At 45.7% G+C, this 17,969-nt stretch overlaps 1 protein-coding gene across 3 annotated transcripts in view; it reads right to left on the bottom strand.

Moving 5' to 3' along the window:
- FOXP1 (forkhead box P1) overlaps window positions 1-17,969 on the bottom strand; it is a 159,379-nt gene that overhangs the window by 9,567 nt on the left and 131,843 nt on the right. For 2 of the 3 annotated variants that reach the window (XM_036266554.1, XM_036266553.1), the window contains 5 exons: window positions 10,370-10,571; window positions 10,187-10,266; window positions 9,485-9,586; window positions 5,841-5,962; window positions 4,105-4,174 (listed from right to left, as the gene is read on the bottom strand). In XM_036266554.1, the coding sequence (XP_036122447.1) occupies window positions 4,105-4,174; window positions 5,841-5,962; window positions 9,485-9,586; window positions 10,187-10,266; window positions 10,370-10,571 (576 nt within the window). The remainder of the gene's footprint in view (window positions 1-4,104; window positions 4,175-5,840; window positions 5,963-9,484; window positions 9,587-10,186; window positions 10,267-10,369; window positions 10,572-17,969) is intronic. The other variant, XM_036266552.1, reaches the window with a different exon arrangement.

Raw genomic sequence — 17,969 nt, 5'->3', positions numbered from 1 at the left:
CACAGGGAAATGTAATGGGATTTTCATTTCTTTATCCACTTTGATGACTCTAGTATTGGATATTAGAGAGCTGATCACATTATTCTGGCTGCACAGCTCAAACTTATGAGAACTTCCATAAACATTTACTTCATAGATCCTATAGAAGAGGAGGAGATTATAGAGTTGGAATCAATTTTTATCTCCCCCCATCATTTCCATTTTACTGATTTCTGAATCTGTTTAGTGTCATCTGAGATAACTGGCTGAAGGTCATACCACGAAACCTTTCAGACTCAGACCAGATCAGTCACCTAGAATTTTAGGACTAAAAATAAATAAGTAAATAAATACTCTCTGCCAAAAGGAAGGTCCAAATCGTATTTCAGCAAAAAAGTGTGAAAATGAAAGGAAGAAAAATCGTGAACTCTAGAGGAGAATACTGTTCATTATCTTACTGCATTTGAATAACATGACACCTCCCCCCCTTCCCGGCTGAAATGCAGAAAATAGCCAAATCTATCACTGCACTGAAGTCTCCATATTGGTTCATCTGGGTACTAATTATGACCCAGTGACTTTTCATTTTATTAAAGAGGGCAGACTTTCAAAAACTGGCAATGGCATTTAGACCAAGATTTATCAAAACTGACCTCTCATAGGCAGCCCTGTGCCTGGTTTTCCATTCCAATGTGGAGCAAGTACCATGAGGCCATCTGGCCAGTTCTGCAGAATCCACGCTATTCTAGAAATCCTGTTCCAGAGAGAAGGTAGGGCCCGAACGAAGAAAGAACAGGTGCACACCCGCTGCCAGAGGCCTGCCTGCTATGACCACAGTCCCACTCATTGCGTAAACTCCAAAGCCAGAAAGGCCTTGCAGAACCACACGCATCTCACCCAGCACTGGCCGATGGACTGCTTCAAATCTGGGCCCTGCGAGCCACAGCATCACCTTCCCTTCACTTAAAACTCAAAAACTACCTTCTTTTAACAAGTGGGGTTTTTATATTCAAACGTGGTGAAATTTTGATGAACAGCATATCTGAACCTTCCTCACTCTCCTACAGTTTGTCAAATTTGCATCAAAAACTTTTTCAACAAATCTCTTGTAAATGCAACAATGCATTTTTAAATTTTGGCACAGTAATAGGCAGGATTATTTGCCAGGTGTGTGCTTGCGTGTGCAACCCACAGCCAGGTGAGCATCATAAATGCCATCGTCTGAGGCAACACTGAGGTCCTCTCCTGGTCATGAAAGCTCCAGGGACCATCACAGAGTCTCTTTCACCTGAAAACAGCACATGGCCAGTTCTCACTAGATCGTTTCGCTATTGCAGAGCTGGAAAGTGGTAAAAGTGGGGCCATCTCTAATTTGGTATTTTAGCAACTCCTCAAGTCAAAAATTGAAAAGTAAAAATAAAACTGGAATGTTTATGAGAATGTGCTCTTTGGGATGAGTTGGTCACTCAATGGACAGGGCAACCTTCTTGGATGATGTGTTCTCCTTAAATCTAGAGTGTTCCAGGTCAGCACCATTTCCGACTGGGACTGGGTCACAGAATGTGGGCAGATGCTCAACAGCCACAATGGTGAAAAGCACCCCAGACGCCAGCACTCATATCGACGAGGTGGACCTCAAAGGAGGATGCAAGTGAAGAAACCAGCCTGTCCCTTACAAAGTGACCAGTCAGCTGCAAAGGGAGCCTGGCATCCGGTACAAAGAATTGCCTGAACATTCTTTGTTGAGTGAGTGATCAAAGCAACTCATCCAAGGCTAGAAAAATGTTCACCTACTGCTTATGCTTAAGCAAGTGGTTCCTTTTGTAGTTGATGTCACCTAAGGAACAGCTGGGTTACAATTCTTATAACGAACTAAACCTATAAATGGGCCTGCGCACAGAATGTGGCTTCATACCAAACCAGCCCCTCTGCCCAGACCACGGGGAGGCTGAGGTCACAGAGCTGAGGCCCAGCGCTCCCGGAGATGCACTCCTGAGATCCCTGCGTGAACAGTCTGTACATATGGAGCTTATGGTCACCCTTAGTCACTTCACTTTTTCAAAGCATAATGCACTCTGTCCTAGTCCAGTGTTTTATTTCTTAGTGGATTCTGCCGTCCATTTTATATATTGTACATCATGCATTATGTTACAGTAGTAACCTTTTTAAGACGTCATTCCACTATTATTTTTCCTTGTCTTGAAAAATGGAAATGGCCAATAATGGAAGGAAGGCCTGCTGGTAGAATCTTTATTTAATTTGCACAGCAGAAAGTTTTCTTCTGAGACTGTCTACTGACCATGGATCCAAACCAGGAGAAGAGAGGGGAAGGATCACTCCTCAACATGAAATTGTATCGACAGATTTACCTTACTTCATTATGGACATAAAGTGTTCTTGGAAAACGGCAGCAGATTTTGGGCTATCACTGAAACCAAGGGAGGGTGCAGAGGATGCAAAGACAAGTGTCTAGGATGAGACGAGGACAGTCTGTAATGACAGAGCATTCTAATTGAAATTAGTTACATAGTGAGGGAATCCAGCGGATGGAGGATCACTGCCTTTCTTCTCTCCGCCTCATGAATGTACAATGTGCTTGTAATCTTAATGCCATTCCAGAGCAGAGCAGCCTTTAAATTCACACTTCACAAGACTCCAGGGAAAATAAGTCACTAATGAATGGTATTTACAGAGCCGGCATCTAAGTGTGCTTTCATTTGCTTTTCTAAAGTTACTGTGTAAACTATAAGTAATTAAAAAAAAAAAAAATGCAGAGAGTAGTTCCTCCTAGTAAATTTGGTTCCGGCTAAGAATAAATAAATTTAATTACTGAAAAGCTAAGTTCAGTGAATTTGCCTCTGTACTGAAACGGTGGAGAAGGCATGTTCTTGGGAGCCTGAAGCCTCTGCTGGGTGACCTGGAAAAATGGTTCCGTAGGAGGCAGAGTAGGTGCTCAATTAATATTGGTTTAATGGGTAGGGAAGCAGGGCTCCACCAGCACCTCCTCTCTAACCACCCCATTCCCACAATGCCAAGTTCTCAACCATTCTTTCATTGTCATCCTGTAAGGAGCCTTGCTCAGCCTTTTGCTTCTCTATCCGCGCCGTCCCCGCATGAAGCACACGTGTCTGTCTACGCACAGTGGACATTAGAGGCACAAAGCACTGTGACAACTAAGTGCCAATTTTAGGGCGATACAGCCCCCGTCAAAGATGCAAGCTGGGAAGGTCTGCCATGGTGTTATGTTCTATATGTCAGCTCTATCTGCAGAATACGACATCTAAAAGTTATCAAGGTTCCCTGGGCCTGTGTTCTAGAACAATCTAGTGGGACCACTGGCCACAAGGACAGCCTGCCTGTGAACTGCTGAAGAAGCTTGAACCCTACGCAGGTATTGGACTGAGGCGGCCGGCAGGCTTCCGGTGGACTGGTTGGCAGATGACTGCTCCTTGGTGACCGAGGAGCACAGGAGAGAACAGGCCCACGAGATGCTGGCGCTGCCCTGGTGACTCCCGTTTGGGTGGTGACCCTCCTGCTAGGTTAGTGCCCTGCGCCTGACCTGCCTGTGGGAGCAGCCGCGTCCCTGCGGACTCCGCGCCGTCTGCCCGGTTTCCCACACACCTCTATCACTTAAACAAAACCATTCACTGTTGCAAAGCAACCCAAACCCAGACACCCCACCCACCCCAGACAAAAGGAGAGATGCTGAAACAGTCTTTAAAAGAAGAAGAAATGAAAAGCTCCGCTGTCCCTTTAAAGCCTGAACAATGGGGTCACGTGATGCGCTGGCCTATCACCCAGCACATTAATAGCTGTGCTGCAGTAATTACACTTGTGGTATTTTTGCCTCAAGTGAAATTCTGAAATAAGAGGATGGAAATTATGATACCGCTGATAAATATTAATAAGTGAACTTTTAATTTTTTTGCCACAATATTCAAAATGCTAAGCATCCTGCTAATGCTGAAGCCGCCGATGTGTTTGCCTCCAGGGAGGACGATGCTTTGTGCACTTAAGAAAAAAGTTTAACAGAATTAAAATTTAATATCTAATTAGAGTGAGGCTAATATATTTTGAAATGCGTGGGGGAGACAGGCCTCGGCCGGCCCTCGCGCACCGTCTTACCTGCAGCGCCGCGTTGAGGGGGGTGCAGTAGGCGTGGCCGCTCTGCATGTTTTTGATGAGGGAAGGGTTACTGCGCGAGAGAGAGAGACAACTCAGCGTTACATGCGACCGACCCCCAGGTTCCTGGCTACGTGTTGTGTAAGCTCACTGGCACCCTTCCAAATCAGAACCATCCCCACTATCCAAACCAAGAAAAGGGAGGTTTCTGCGCATCCCCAGGCTTACTGGGCAGTCTGTGTGAACTCCTCCGGGATGCAGACTTTGCTATTCAAGGGAACTGGGGGCAAAATTCTGGCTGCAGTAATGGGCACTCCCTCCACTGATGAATTTTTGTATCACAAAATATTGACCGCTCTGCCCATTTCTAATGGCTGAGCAGCTTCGGCCTTGGGCTGTGGAGGCCGTGAGCTCACCGCGGCATCTCGGAGAGCGAGCTGGCGGGTCTCGGTTCCCCAGCACCCCATGACCGAACTGCACCGTGCTGCTGCAGGAAGGACGGTGGTTCTGAAGGCAGAGCTCCGAGGCAGAGAAGGACATGCCAGGGGAGCACCCGCTAAGGCAGGAGCCGGCTGAGGTTTTCCTGGCACAGCCATGACTGGGAAGGTACAAGAATATCTGATGCAGTGTCCAGTACTGAAGACAAGACACTGTCTTCAGAAAACCTCTAGCCTTTTAAGAGTAAAAATACGAAACAGTCACCGAGGAGATGCCGCGGCAAGGGAGTGCCTTCCAGTAGGAGGCGCCTCCATCCACCAGGACCTTAAACGAAGGGTATGGCTGTTGCCCACTTCTTTCTAAGTTTGGAGCATTTTAATCAAACATTTTACTAAATTTTTATAATCATACTGAGTAAGCAAAAATGAGAAGAAATTCCCCCCATAAAATACGCATTTTGACTCTACACGAAAGCTTCCTTTGTACTTGGAGGAATTCCGAGTCCCACAGAAGCATTTAGTTACAGGGTCCCCGGAAGCTGCGGAATCCAAAGGTAACCCGCATTTGCATTAAAGACACCAAAAAAGCATTGTTCCAGGCATGGGTGTTCCAAGGAGCAACGAGACGTCCATGTGCAGACCACACGGCAGTCCCGTGGCAGCAAGCGTGGCCGCTACGTGGTGAAATGCACGACTAGTGGGATGACCAACCATGCAGAGCAAAGCAACCGCAGAAAAAACAAAAAACAAAAGCAAGTTAAAGGCTCTTACTGTGCGCCAAGCTCGTCAAAGTCCTCACCGGGGCAGTATTTGCGAGGACGGCCTCGGGGAATACGGCGGCCACGTTTAAACTCTTCATCATCAACTGTCCAAAAGGACCCACACTCATCCTCTACTCTGACAAAGCACTTATGCAGTGAGAGGTTGGTGCGAATGGCACCCTGGGGTGGGAGCGGCGGCAAAGGAGATGGAGAGCAACAAAAGCAGACGGGGTTGGGGCAGGACAGACATCCAATACAGGGAACAGGAGAAAGAAAATAAAATGCAATAAGCATAAGCGCATGGTTTGTGAGGGTTAATATGCCACCTACAAGCTACTAGCATGTGTGACGCAACAAACACCGGCAGGCAGGGCGGGGCTGGCGGGCACACGACAGGAGGGATGAAATGCTTTTTTGCTTCCTTGGCTGAGACAACGTGAGACCAGTCTTTGGTCTGACACCATCAGAAGCCAGAGCCTCTACGTGACGCTTGTTAGCACAATCCGAGCTGGGCCGAGAAGTTCGAACACGGTGGACGTACCCACTGATCTTTTGTGGCCTTCGTTTTTGGAACTCTACTTCATCCACTGTCCACACTGCCCCTTTAACGTTTTCTACGCGCACAAAACACTTGTGAAGACTAAGATTATGGCGCACTGCATTCTGCAGCAGGTATAAAAGAGAGAACATTCACATTTCTATGAGAAAGGACTCCATCAACAGCATTAAGTTCAGCCTCACCGTCCCCATTGTTACCACCACCCCAAGAGCAATGGCCGCCACCCCCTCAGACAGTCTTCTTGTGGTCAAGAGAGCCTTTTCCAAAAAGCAAAGATAAAAAACCAAAACCATGAATTAATTGTACTTTGGAATTTTAGTCTAGTATCTGGTCAAAGCAATTCAGAAGAAAAAATTTTAATATGCATAGAACCTCAAAATAGAATTCACAGTAAATATCTGGAAATATTGTTAGTGTGACTTCAAAATTAGGAGGAATGAATGGCACCAAACTGTCCCTGTAAACTCACTTACCTCCCAGAAAAAGGGCAGTTTGTGTCTATTTTTTAAACTATGAAAGATGAAGACTCCGTTATTATTGTTCAACATATTTTTTTTTGTTCTTTTTTGTTAAAGTTTTGGCTTTAACTTCTGCAGGTTTTCTCAGATTTATTAAGAATTCTACATCGGATTTCACCACGGAGAGTCTCACCTCGGGAGCTGACAGGAGTGGGGAAAGGGCCGTCGATGGATCAGTATCCATCATCAAGGTATGTCCTACCTTCCGGGACCTACACAGAAATTGGCCCTTACTATGGGCAAGTACCTTAATTAACTAAGAAAATGCCAAAGGAACATATGAGTGCAATTCTGAATGGGAAAATGATGATATTTCTGCATTGATGGTTTCTACAGCCACATGTTTCTTTCTTATGGTTAAAAAAAGTAATTTCTGTGCATTGCTAAGCGGAGACCCTTGACATCTATGGTAATCTATTAGAAAGAAGGGTCTCGACTGAGGGGTAAAGAGTTTTTAAGGTCTCATCTCTCCTTTGAATTTCAGGAAAAGCCACAACCCTCACTGGGTACAGTACTAAGCATGGCTTCATCTCCTGAGTCCTCTGTTTGAACTTACTGATCCAGTTGCAAAATCACACATGAGGACATTACAAAGACCATGCCATTTACTCACAACTGTCCTTCAGTAGGGAATATGCAGGTGACAGGTGAGCATGAGAAGCAGATGCACACACCACACCTCAGACCCTCCATGCGTGTGATGCTGCCATTGCTCAGACATGGTGCACCCCTCCTTCCAGCACCTGCCACATCCCCTCTCTAAAATGTCCTCCGAATGACAAATCTTAACACTCGGAGAGGTGTTCCAATCTCTGAATAATCACCGTTGGTGACTCTGAGGAGTCAAATGAGATAATGATGAATTTTTTTATTTTCTGATACAGAGTATTTAGGAGATAATGAGACATGTTTTATTACACGGCCTGATGAACCCGCTCACAGACAGAACCCACAGGACAAATTCTCGAGGAGCTTCTGAGCAGCAGCAGCAGCATAACTGGGGCAGGTTCGAGGCGCTCAGGGCTGTGAAATGCACCCGAGTCACTAACAGGCCTAGTGGCCTCGCTTCAAAACAAAACCAAACCCTCCAAAAAACCTTTGGCATATTGTCATTGTACTCAGTAAGACACTTTTTTTTTTTTTTTTTTTGCATCTAAATGGTAGTCTTGGTCTCTAAATAAGCCTATTTTTATACGGCACACAGGTACAGTCTAAGGATGCTAAGTGCCACTGTTACCAACACTGAGGAGGCTGAAATAATTTCCTTAAAAAACAAAACAGAACATGGACCCCTACAGGAGATATAAGTGGGAAAGAAATCAGCATTTCTCCTCATCCAACCATCTGATGTTTTAAAATAAATGCACAGAACTGAACAGATCCAAGGAAGCCACGTCTGAAGAAAGGACTGTTTCAGATCTGCCCGCGCGAGCGTCATGTGAGCACAGATGTCGAGTCAACACTGGAGTTTCATTTTTAAAGAGGTCGCACATCTAAGCAAAAGCAACACGAAATCAAGTTTCCCAAAAAGATGAGTAAGCTCTTTTCAGTCATCACTTTAACTGGGTACCTCATCTTTTGACTAAGACCATAATACAAATAAGGACACGTAGCAAAATTTATACATATTGATGAGTCATTAAGTACTTCATCTAGGATTATTTATATCAATGGCACTTTTTCCTGCAGTTTGCAAAAATGAAAAAATTAAATCTAAAGATCTGAGCTTAAATACCATAATCACAACTGATCGTTATTTTTAAATGTGATTATTTGCTATTTAGAAAAAGGTAATTTGAAGAATATGTCTGTTTCATGCTATACTTCCTAAATTCAGAGTTTTCCCAGCTGAGTGTCCTTGGTACTGGCGTCCAGGGCAGGTGCAGGTGCAGGAAGAGGGCAGCGTTCTGAGCAAGGTCCCTTCAGGCCCACGTGTCTCATGGACACAGCAAGGACGATGGGGCACAACCGGCACAGCTCTGTCAACCTGATGAGTTAATGCTACGGTCACATTCATTTTCTTTTATAATGCTAATTTGTCAAGAATGTAACAGAGGAAATATGGCTTCTGTTTTTGCTTGTTTTCTCTCATATTAAATTAAGAAAGTAGCAAGGAAGACATTTATTTCAAGCACAGCAAATTTTCCGTGTCCCCCATAATAAATCCCTATCACAGTTGAAACACTGACATGTAAAAATATCTTAAAATATTTGTTTTAAATATATTTAAATGTTTTGGAATTTAGGGAATATAAGAATTTCTAGGTAGTAAAAAAAAAAAAACACCACAAACCTACCCCCTGCCTCCCAATAGCATGTTGCACCTGCCTTTTTCTATAGCAATGATGTTAGAGACCAAGAAACTGAAAGTGGGAACGTCTAAAATTCTGTGAAGGCTTAATCTCGCGTTTGCAACTGAGTAAATGCTGATGGAAGCTATGAACCAACTGCTGAACTGAAAACGAGGTACGTCGTATGACCTCATGCTTTGTTTGGGGGTGTCCACATGGACCTATGGTGTTTGACCTGTTTTAAAGCAAATGGGGTTACAGTGAAGTCACATAATTCAGATGCTACTCTGTTTCTCCAGAGAATCTCTGACTCTCTTAACTTCAAGAAACAAAAAATGTAATAATATACTGGGTTCTCCTGGAATCGCTCCCACATACAGTACTCGCACCTGGATGCGAAGCTTCCCCCGCTAACCGGGTTAAAGAGGTTTTATCCAACCAATGAAAGTTGTGTCAAGTTCGATCACTTCTCCAGGTTCCTAAGGGCATCAAGAAGTTACCTGTATCTCTGCAAATACTGGTGGTGGCTAAAGACTAAAAGCACGAGGTTCGTATAAGTAATGGGTCAACCTCGAAATGTGGGTGGCAGAGGAGCTGCCCCGATTGTGGTTGTCCGAACGCCAGCACACCGTGACGACAGACTTCTGTCCCCTGTTCACACAGTGGAGCTGTCTTCTCAGTCAGATCTTCCTATCAATTCGATTCTTTCAGTAGATCAAAACAATGTAGATGTACATTACAATAACTGCATTTTTCAACAACAAACTCTTCTATAAATATCAAGACCCAAGACCAAACAGGCCTGGCAAGAGCTCACCTTCCACGTGGCCGCATTGCGCCGGAAGTAAGCAAACATCCGTGTGAACCAGTTATAGATTTCATTCAGTGTCAGCTGCTTTTCTGGGGACTCGAGAATGGCCTGCAAAGCAAAGTAACAGAAAACGTGATTTATGCCCACATCAGCAGAGTCGTCATCATACAATTTCTTGAAAATATAAAATAACAATGATTCAGAGTTAAATCCTAAGAAAGGTTTCACAAAATGATCTAAGATTAATGGTTGTATTTAACAGTTCAATAGCAAAATTCAAAATGAAATTATGTAATTGTTTTGAGTTTTTATTTCTGTTTCCGTACAGAAATATTAATTTATTAGTCATTCATAAAGCAAAATCAGAGAGAAATGCAAAACATTTCACCAGCTGATTAAAGCTCAGTAATTATTTAGAGCTCAGATTAATTCTAGGGATCAGAGATTACTGCAGCTTGTGATAATTGACTTGCCATCTTTAAACAGGCTCATTTTCACTGTTGTGTGAAATGAATTTCCTAATAATCACATCGTATTGTAATACTTAATCAAAAGCAATTATGTTATATATTGCAGTTTTAAAAACCCTTATAGACAAGGTTTTAGCATGCCTGCATACTAAACGGTTTTAAATCTACTTCATCAATATAATATATCCCTGTACACGCACCCCTTTTTATGACTTCACATATTGTGTTATTTACTTACCTGCCTAATTAAAGATGCATATGTAAATGGTGGTCTAACTTCTGCGTTCTTATAAAATTCTTGGTTCTGCGCAATATCTGCTAAATAAGAATCATCGTCCTGTTAATTACCACTTTGAAAAAAGAGGCCAGTCGACAAGAACTGCATATTGCTGGTCTACACCAGCAAGAACAGAGTATCTACCTGAAGAAATGGGCACGTTGTATTTGTCTGAGTACCGCCTGCGGATGGGTCCCACCGTGTGCATGCTGGTGGTGGTGATGACGGAGGGGCCTTGGGTGGCGGGAGTGATGGGGGCCGTCGGGGTGGTGGGAGTATGAGGTAAGCTCTGTGGAGAAGCCTCCGATGCAGATTTAGAGAGGGTGACGCTTGACACCAGATTCAGCTGTGAGGAAAAGAACAATTCTTAGAAGACCCGGGAAAACAGTGTGACCAGGAGGGCCTCTGCAGTGCAGCAGGAGGCACGCAGGGGATGCCGGTGGTTTCACTTCTCTAGGGAGATGTTTCCAGTCCCCCCAAACATGAGGCGTGCGCCCGTGCACACACCTGCGCTGCGGAGCTGGCTGGGCTCGGCTGGCGGCCACCTGAGCTCCCAGGACTTTCTGCAGTTGCTAGCTCAAGTGAGGACTGTTCCCACTTAGCTTCGATAAAAAGCTTTTACTCCATTTTAATGAATTTAAATGTAAGTAGCCACGTGTGACAAGTGGCTGCCACACGGCACGGCACAGGGACAGGCTGCTACGCCAGGACGTGGGGCCTGTGACTCAAGCACATGGAGCTGCGCTGACGGCGAGCCTCGTCCGCCAGCAGAGACGGCCCTGGAGGGCGCGTGTGATCTCGTCCCTCCATCACCCAGGGCTGCAGTCCACTCCTTCCCTACGCCACGGCACGGGACAGGCAGAGAACTGTAAAATCTCCGTTGACCTTTTCCCCTTCAAGTTTTTAATGTTCACTAATATAGGACTGGGACAACCTATCATACCAAGCAAGAAAATAAATACTACTTATTTGAAGTAACACGGAGGAAAATCAATGGTACTGTTTTGATTCTTTCTTTGTCTCCATCAATCTAACCTTCCCCTTGAAGTATGTCTCTTACTAATACTGGACAAACAGCCTTAGCCCCTCACCCCTTCCCCAAAATTGGTTGTTATGGAAACACTGAGTCTGGCTGAGCTGAAGAACTCGATAGTTTTCAGCATAGTACTTATTACAGTTTACACAGATACACACAGTTGGTCCAAATCCAAGAAACTTGAGCAGAGTAGCTTCCTCTGTAACATGTTCTCAACCCATTATTTCGAGTCACTTCACAAAATAAGTCTGTTTCACCATTACAACAGTCCTAGTACAAGGCATTATTTGTGGAAGATATCCAAAATGAGATTCCTCTGACATCATTATCAAAGAACTTACTGAAGGAGTTTCAATGTGTTGAGACAACTCAACCTTGCTCATACTCTAGTAATGAAAAAGGCCACGAAAACTCTGTCTAACGTGTTTAGGGCAATTCCGTAAAAAGGCAACGAATTTGAGGAAAAGAAATACAACAGTGGGGAAACGTTAGTGCAAAATGTGAACGCGGTGTTGAAACTGAATGCGGGGTTGCAAGCTTTCGCTGTGTTTTCTTTTATCCCCCTTTCCTTGGGGTGCTGGCTCAGCCGACAGACCTCCTCCCACACGGGGAAGAGCGGACATGTACAGAAGAGCTGGACACCTGACTTCGTGACACACGTTTGCAAACTAAGTGCTCGCAGCTCAGGGGGCAGCCGTGGGATGGAGGGCAAGAGGGAGGTGGGGGCTGACCCCTCTCTGCCTCGACCTTCACTATGACCACAGGCAGACACCATGCATAAGCACCGGCCCAGGCCGAGGGTCCAGGAAATCATGCATGAAAGGCGAAAGCTGATTCATATATCGCTCTTAAAATTCAGAGGCTGCTATGCCTGAGAGCATCAATGCTGTGACGTCGTGGGTGCCACGTATGAGAACCCCAGGGCAGACTCTCTGCTGCTGCGCTGTGTCCACTGGATGCTTGGGCCATCAACAATACCTGAGATGTCAGCATTCACATTTTACAGATAAGCAAACTGAGGCTCATGAGAGACCGAATCATTTGCCCAAATTCACAACGCCAGTTCAAACACGCACTTGTGAAGTAATGAGAAAAAGAAACACCAACAAGTTTCATTTTCTGTAAACTCAGCTTGGAAAAGACTAAGGACTAAGCGGATGGCTTTTATCCTTGCTTCTAACGAGATCCATGAACGTTCCTGAGCAGACAGGAGCATCTGGAACGAAGAGACAGAAGCAGGAACAGAGCAGTGGCCCAGGAGGCAGGCACCACCCAGGGCGGCGCCGTGTGCGCCACGCCGCTCTGCGGGCCAGCTCCTCTCCTGGGCTTCTCCGTGCGGTTCACAGACCTCACCCTCAACACTGACTCTGTTAGAAATACAATAGCATTTAAATATACATGCAACGTCCCTTAAAAAGTGGGCATGCCCCTTTCCAGTTTTGTGGAAAAGATCACCACGTCCACTGGGTTCTGGTCTAAGTGCCCCCAACCCAAACGCATCCACACTCAGGAAGGGCAGCCCGTCTGGAACTCGGACTGGAGCGACAGTCAAGTTGCAGGGATGATAACCTGAGACGTAAAAGGAATCTGACTCTTGTAGCTTTTACAAAGGTCTCAATTTGGGCTGTTTCTACAAAAAAAATACAAACCCCGAAACAAAACAAAACAAAACACAGCAGTGAAAAATTAAATCCCTCCAGGTTCACACAATCCATGAAGAAAAAAATAACACAAGACTTTTCGGGGGGATTTTGAACATCGGTAGCAAGTGGAAATAAATACTCTGCCAGAAGAGAGCGAGAGGGCTCCCTCGGCTTGACAAATGACACCGAGATCCACACCCACTGCTGGGCTGTCTCTAACAAGCCACAGAGGAAGCAGCCAATCTCAGCTAATTACCAGATAAAAATGTATTGTGAGGACTCTAATTAGGAGACGCGGATGGAGGTGATCTAATGATTAAATGCAGCATTCGAGGGACCCCCCCATCGATGTGCAGTGGTGCAGGGCCCACCAGAATATTTTGTAGAAACAGTAATTCTGTTTCGAGGAGGGAGGCAGTGATATTTGTAATGATGGCTATGAGGTAAACTAATTAAAAGAGAGTTCCTGGAGGAAGAGGCGGCAGGGAGCAGCTGTGGCCACTCCGACACCAAGTGCCAAGTCTCAACAGAGAGAGTGCAGTCAAGTGGAAAATTTCTGCCTGACCTCTGCCCTTGCTATTAATTTGCAGGAAAACTAATGACACATATACATATTCCCACAAAATTGTTCTAATTGCTAATTTGCCAAAGGAGCCTGGATTCCAAATTAAACATGACTGAGGCTTGTGAGGGAAGAGGGAACAAAAGCCCAGACAGGGTGCTCTGCTTCGAGAGCGCATCTGAAGGCTGAACCAACAAGTTAATGAAATGTCAGCCTTGTCAACGGCAATAGGAGTTTCTTAACTTTTAAACTTCTGTTTGATGATCACATGCTTGTCTTGGGGAGGACGGTCACGAGGGACAGATAAGACAAGCAAGGGGAAGGTTCAAAACGGCTGTGTGTTCAAACCTGCTCTTTCAATTAAGGTCTGTCTGAACACAGTGGACCACAAAAATTAATTACAGACTCAGAACAGAAGAGCAAATCGAGAACAGTGTGGGTTTTGCTATAATCTTGAAATATTCATCTTAATTGTAAACTATTAAATCTTAATGCAATCATCAATTTGAAATGAAAGCTTATGCACCTCATGTTTTTTACTGTAGTTAAGGTTTCAAGAGAGGATTTTTTCTGGGGCATGGAGCAGGAAGGGATTGGACTGGGAGGGTTTCTTTTCCTATTTTTCTTATTGTGTTCATTTTCTATTTAAAAAGAAGTTGCTATGTTTAGAAAAGTTAGTAACTGATATTTACATGGCAAGTTTCCATCATGTGATGATTTGGGCAAAGATAATCTCTTTGAAAGTCAGGCCAAAGTTGAATTCTTATGTCACTTAGAATTGCTGTAGGATTTTCCTCTTACACGTATGTGCTCTGCACCGTGCCCCAGGGCCGTCCTGGACGCTGCCCGGCCCGGCCGCAGAACCGTCTGATACCTGACATTCTGCTCAGCCCTTCTGTGGAAAAGCAATCTTTATTTTTTAAATAGCAACTTCGTCTCTCTTTTAAAGATGATGAGTCATTCGCATTTTTAAAAAATAAGCCGCTGAAGCAAACCCGGACAGAAGCAGACTTGTCGTCAAGTATTCCCATAAGAACTCGTTTTTATGTTTGTCTATGCTCTTGTCACGTGAGAACAGATTCTCGGAACAAAAGACAGACCTGAAACCAAAACACCCCTGCGTAGCAGGGGCTTTCAGGCCCCTGACTCGTCGTTTCTGGCCCTGGCTTCCCTGCCGGAGCAGGGTCAGGCCCTGCGTTCGCTGCCCGGACGTCCTCGGCATGAATCACTGAGCTCCTCCAGGGAAGGCCTTTCTGAGGCCGAGGGACATTCCTCGGCGGTGGGAGGCCAGGACGGTGGCAGAGCCTTTGTTCCCAGCCTCTGCCTTCCTGCGGCAGCTCCTCGCCCGGCCCTGGTGCTGTGAGGGCCGCGGGTGGGCTGCTGTGGCCCACAGGGATGCTCGAGATGACAACGGCCCGAGCAGGGGGACGCAATGAGAAAGTGTCTAAAAATAGCTTGTGGTCTGCTGGAGAATCTCCTCTGCCTGCTGCTGTCCCCGCGGCCCACAGGGTCGCCGTGTCTCTAAGAGTTAAAGGCCCTTCCAGACAGGGGCAGCTTTGTTTTCATAGCAGCTGAAACGATTTCAAAACAGCCCTAATCACTGTGGTCGCAGAAAGGAGAACGTGGAAAAGAAAAACCCAGCCCCACATTTCACGTCACCGCTCCCCGTCCTGAGTCGGGACGGAGGCCCCTTTCGGGGTGGGCCTCCCCCGCACTGGTCTCCGGGCAACCTGAAAGTGTACTGCTCATGTGCCCAGCACGTACAGTACCATCTACAGCGTTTCCTGACACGACCACAGGGAAGTCCTAAAGAACGCTGAGCCGTGCACCAGGCGCACTCACGCTCGGCTGCTGCCCCTGGGACACAGCGCCTGTCCGCGGAGCGTGGACGGCCCGTCGGCGTTTCCTTTGACAGTGTACTGAAGCGGGACAGGGTATCCCTCACGCTCATCCTGATAGTTCTCTATTGTCTGATTGTCCATTTTTGCTTCTCTTAACATGGCAAAGAGAAGAATCTTTTAAAACTCGAAACTCAACACTTCGGCAATTCTAAACACCACTCAGTAAAGGTTTTCCCATTGCATGTGCTCAACCTCTGGGGACACAGCTGCTGTGGGAGCTCCAGGGCTCCTCAGGGCCCCCCACTGCTCACGCACCGCCCCCCACCATGCACCCTCTTCAGACCCCACACAGGCACCTACTCTTGGCCAAGGAGATTCACGAAGCTTCTTCCATTCCTTCCCACTCAACTAGGTTTCCTCCTAGAATCACCTTCTCCCCAAGCCTTCCTGGACCCCAGAGAAACAGCTGGTCCACCCACACGGCGCAACTTGGGCGGCAGCTGAGGGAGGTGTCACGTGTGTATTTGTTAGTTTGTTCCACAAGCCTCCACACTCCCCAAAGGCAGGGATGCCTGCAGCTTCCTTTACTCCTGTTTTTATGCAGCAAGCTGTTGATGCAACAGCTTGATTTTATTTTATTTATTTTTTTAGAGAGAGAGGAAGGGAGAGATGGAAACATCGATGTGAGAGAGAAACATCAATCAGTTGCCTCCTGCATGCTTCCCACTGAGGATTGAGCCTGCAACCTGGGCACATGCCCTGACCAGGAATAGAACCAGTGACCTCTCAGTCCATGGGACGACGCTCAATACATTGAGCCACACCGGCCAGGCAATAGCTTGATTTTAAATGCAACCTGCAGTTTGAGTTGTGGGTATAACTTTTCTCAGATTAGAAGATTTTACAGCAAGAAGGAAGAAATGTTACTGAGGGGGTCCAAGGACTAGGAAGACTGTGAACTCATTCCATTTCACGATACACATCCCAGTGGGTGAGCGCGGACCCACTCCTAAAAACCTAGGCACTGTCCCAGGATGAGCATATGCCATACGTGAGGCCAAGTTCCACAGGAGCACCAGGACACGCCGTGTACGAGCTGGGCAAGGGCATCCAAGGAGGCTTTGCAATGTGTTTGATGGAACGGGATGGGGCTGGCTGAAGACTGGATACGACAAATGGCACTCGCCACCCCATGGCATTTAGGCCAAAGCAACGCTTACAGCAAAGCATTCTATCACTTAGTAACTGAGAACTTAAAAATAAACATGAAGTTCCTTTTAAACAGAAATGGAAAGAAAACTCCAATTTACTAGCAAGGCCCCATCTATGGTTAGATCTGAATCCTGGTGGTTGCTTATTTCAAATAAAAGACTCTAGAAGAATATGCACTCAAACGTATGCTTTGTATTCTATTATTTAAGGTGAAATAAATTAATTACAGGCGAAAGGGAATGTCTGCATGAGACTCATCACCAGACGGCTGCACAGCACTAAAGCTGAAAGAATTAAGGCTGTGCTATGAGCATGTGCTTTTTTTTTTTTTTTTTTTACCCTTTTTTGGGGTCAAGGAAGTAAAAATGTATGCAAAACACTACACATCTACCTTTTGTAATTAATTTCCCAATGCCTCACCTACACATATTTAATAATCCCTGACTTAGGAGACGGCATCTATAATAAAATTTTCTATTTTCCAACAAATGAAAAGAAGGCAGGTCGGCAGCAGCGACGGAGTCGCACCGTGCTGCCAGGCTCCAGCACTTCTCACGTGCACCGTAAAGGGTAAGGAATCTGTAATGCTGCCTGTGAAGGGAACCACTTTTCATACACAAATGTGATCTTTTTATTTTTCAAAGGGTAATACAACAGTACATTTACATAAACTAATCCAAACAATCTGTGTGTTTGACAATGGCGAACCTCACACAGACGGCCTATTGTAGGCTTACATCGCGCAGTCTTTATGCTGGCTTGTCGCGCGCTCGAGCTGTCAAAGGCTCGACTTGGACTCTAAATAAATGGTTGTAGCAGTGCTGCGCGGCGATATTGGACTTCTTTGCAAAAGAAAACCTGCTGTGTATGAATTCAAAAGCTATTAATTTTTCAGTCAAAAATATTCGTGCCTATTTCTTTTAATAAAGAAATACTGTGCTGAGCTACTAAGAGATAATGTTGACTAGTGGTAGAGAATTTTCAATAGAGCAGTTAAAAATAAATTTAGTAGGAGGTCTCCTTCAAAGTTATAATTTTCTAGAATGTAAAGCATTTTTTTTAAATACTAATCAAGACAAACTTTTTTGCGCATTCCCTGGGGACTGCTTTCTCTGTCTACTGGCTGCTCACCGCTGGTCCTCAGGGAGATTCCGAAGGCCGTGCCCTCCTGGGCTCCTGTGCATGCAGCTCCCCCAACCCCCGCTGAGTGCCCCTGGGGCTCGGCAATTCCTTCTCTGGTTCTATCCTTTCTCCTCCTCCCAAGAAGCCTCATGATCCAAAATGAGTCGGTTCCTGCAGTCCAGACATTGCTCTATCATTGTTTTTGATCCACGGAAGAAGTAGAAGATGACCCCATCATCTTCCTGGTCACTAGGGAGAATCACACCCTTCACCCTGGGGGAGCCATTTCCCTCCACCCAAGGCCACTGGAACCCTTCCCGAGTCTGAA

The sequence above is a fragment of the Molossus molossus genome, unplaced genomic scaffold (assembly GCF_014108415.1).
Source record: "Molossus molossus isolate mMolMol1 unplaced genomic scaffold, mMolMol1.p scaffold_m16_p_18, whole genome shotgun sequence".
Taxonomy (NCBI): domain Eukaryota; kingdom Metazoa; phylum Chordata; class Mammalia; order Chiroptera; family Molossidae; genus Molossus; species Molossus molossus.
The sequence above is the reverse complement of the archived record's forward strand: the minus strand, read 5'-3'. Positions and strand labels throughout refer to the sequence as shown.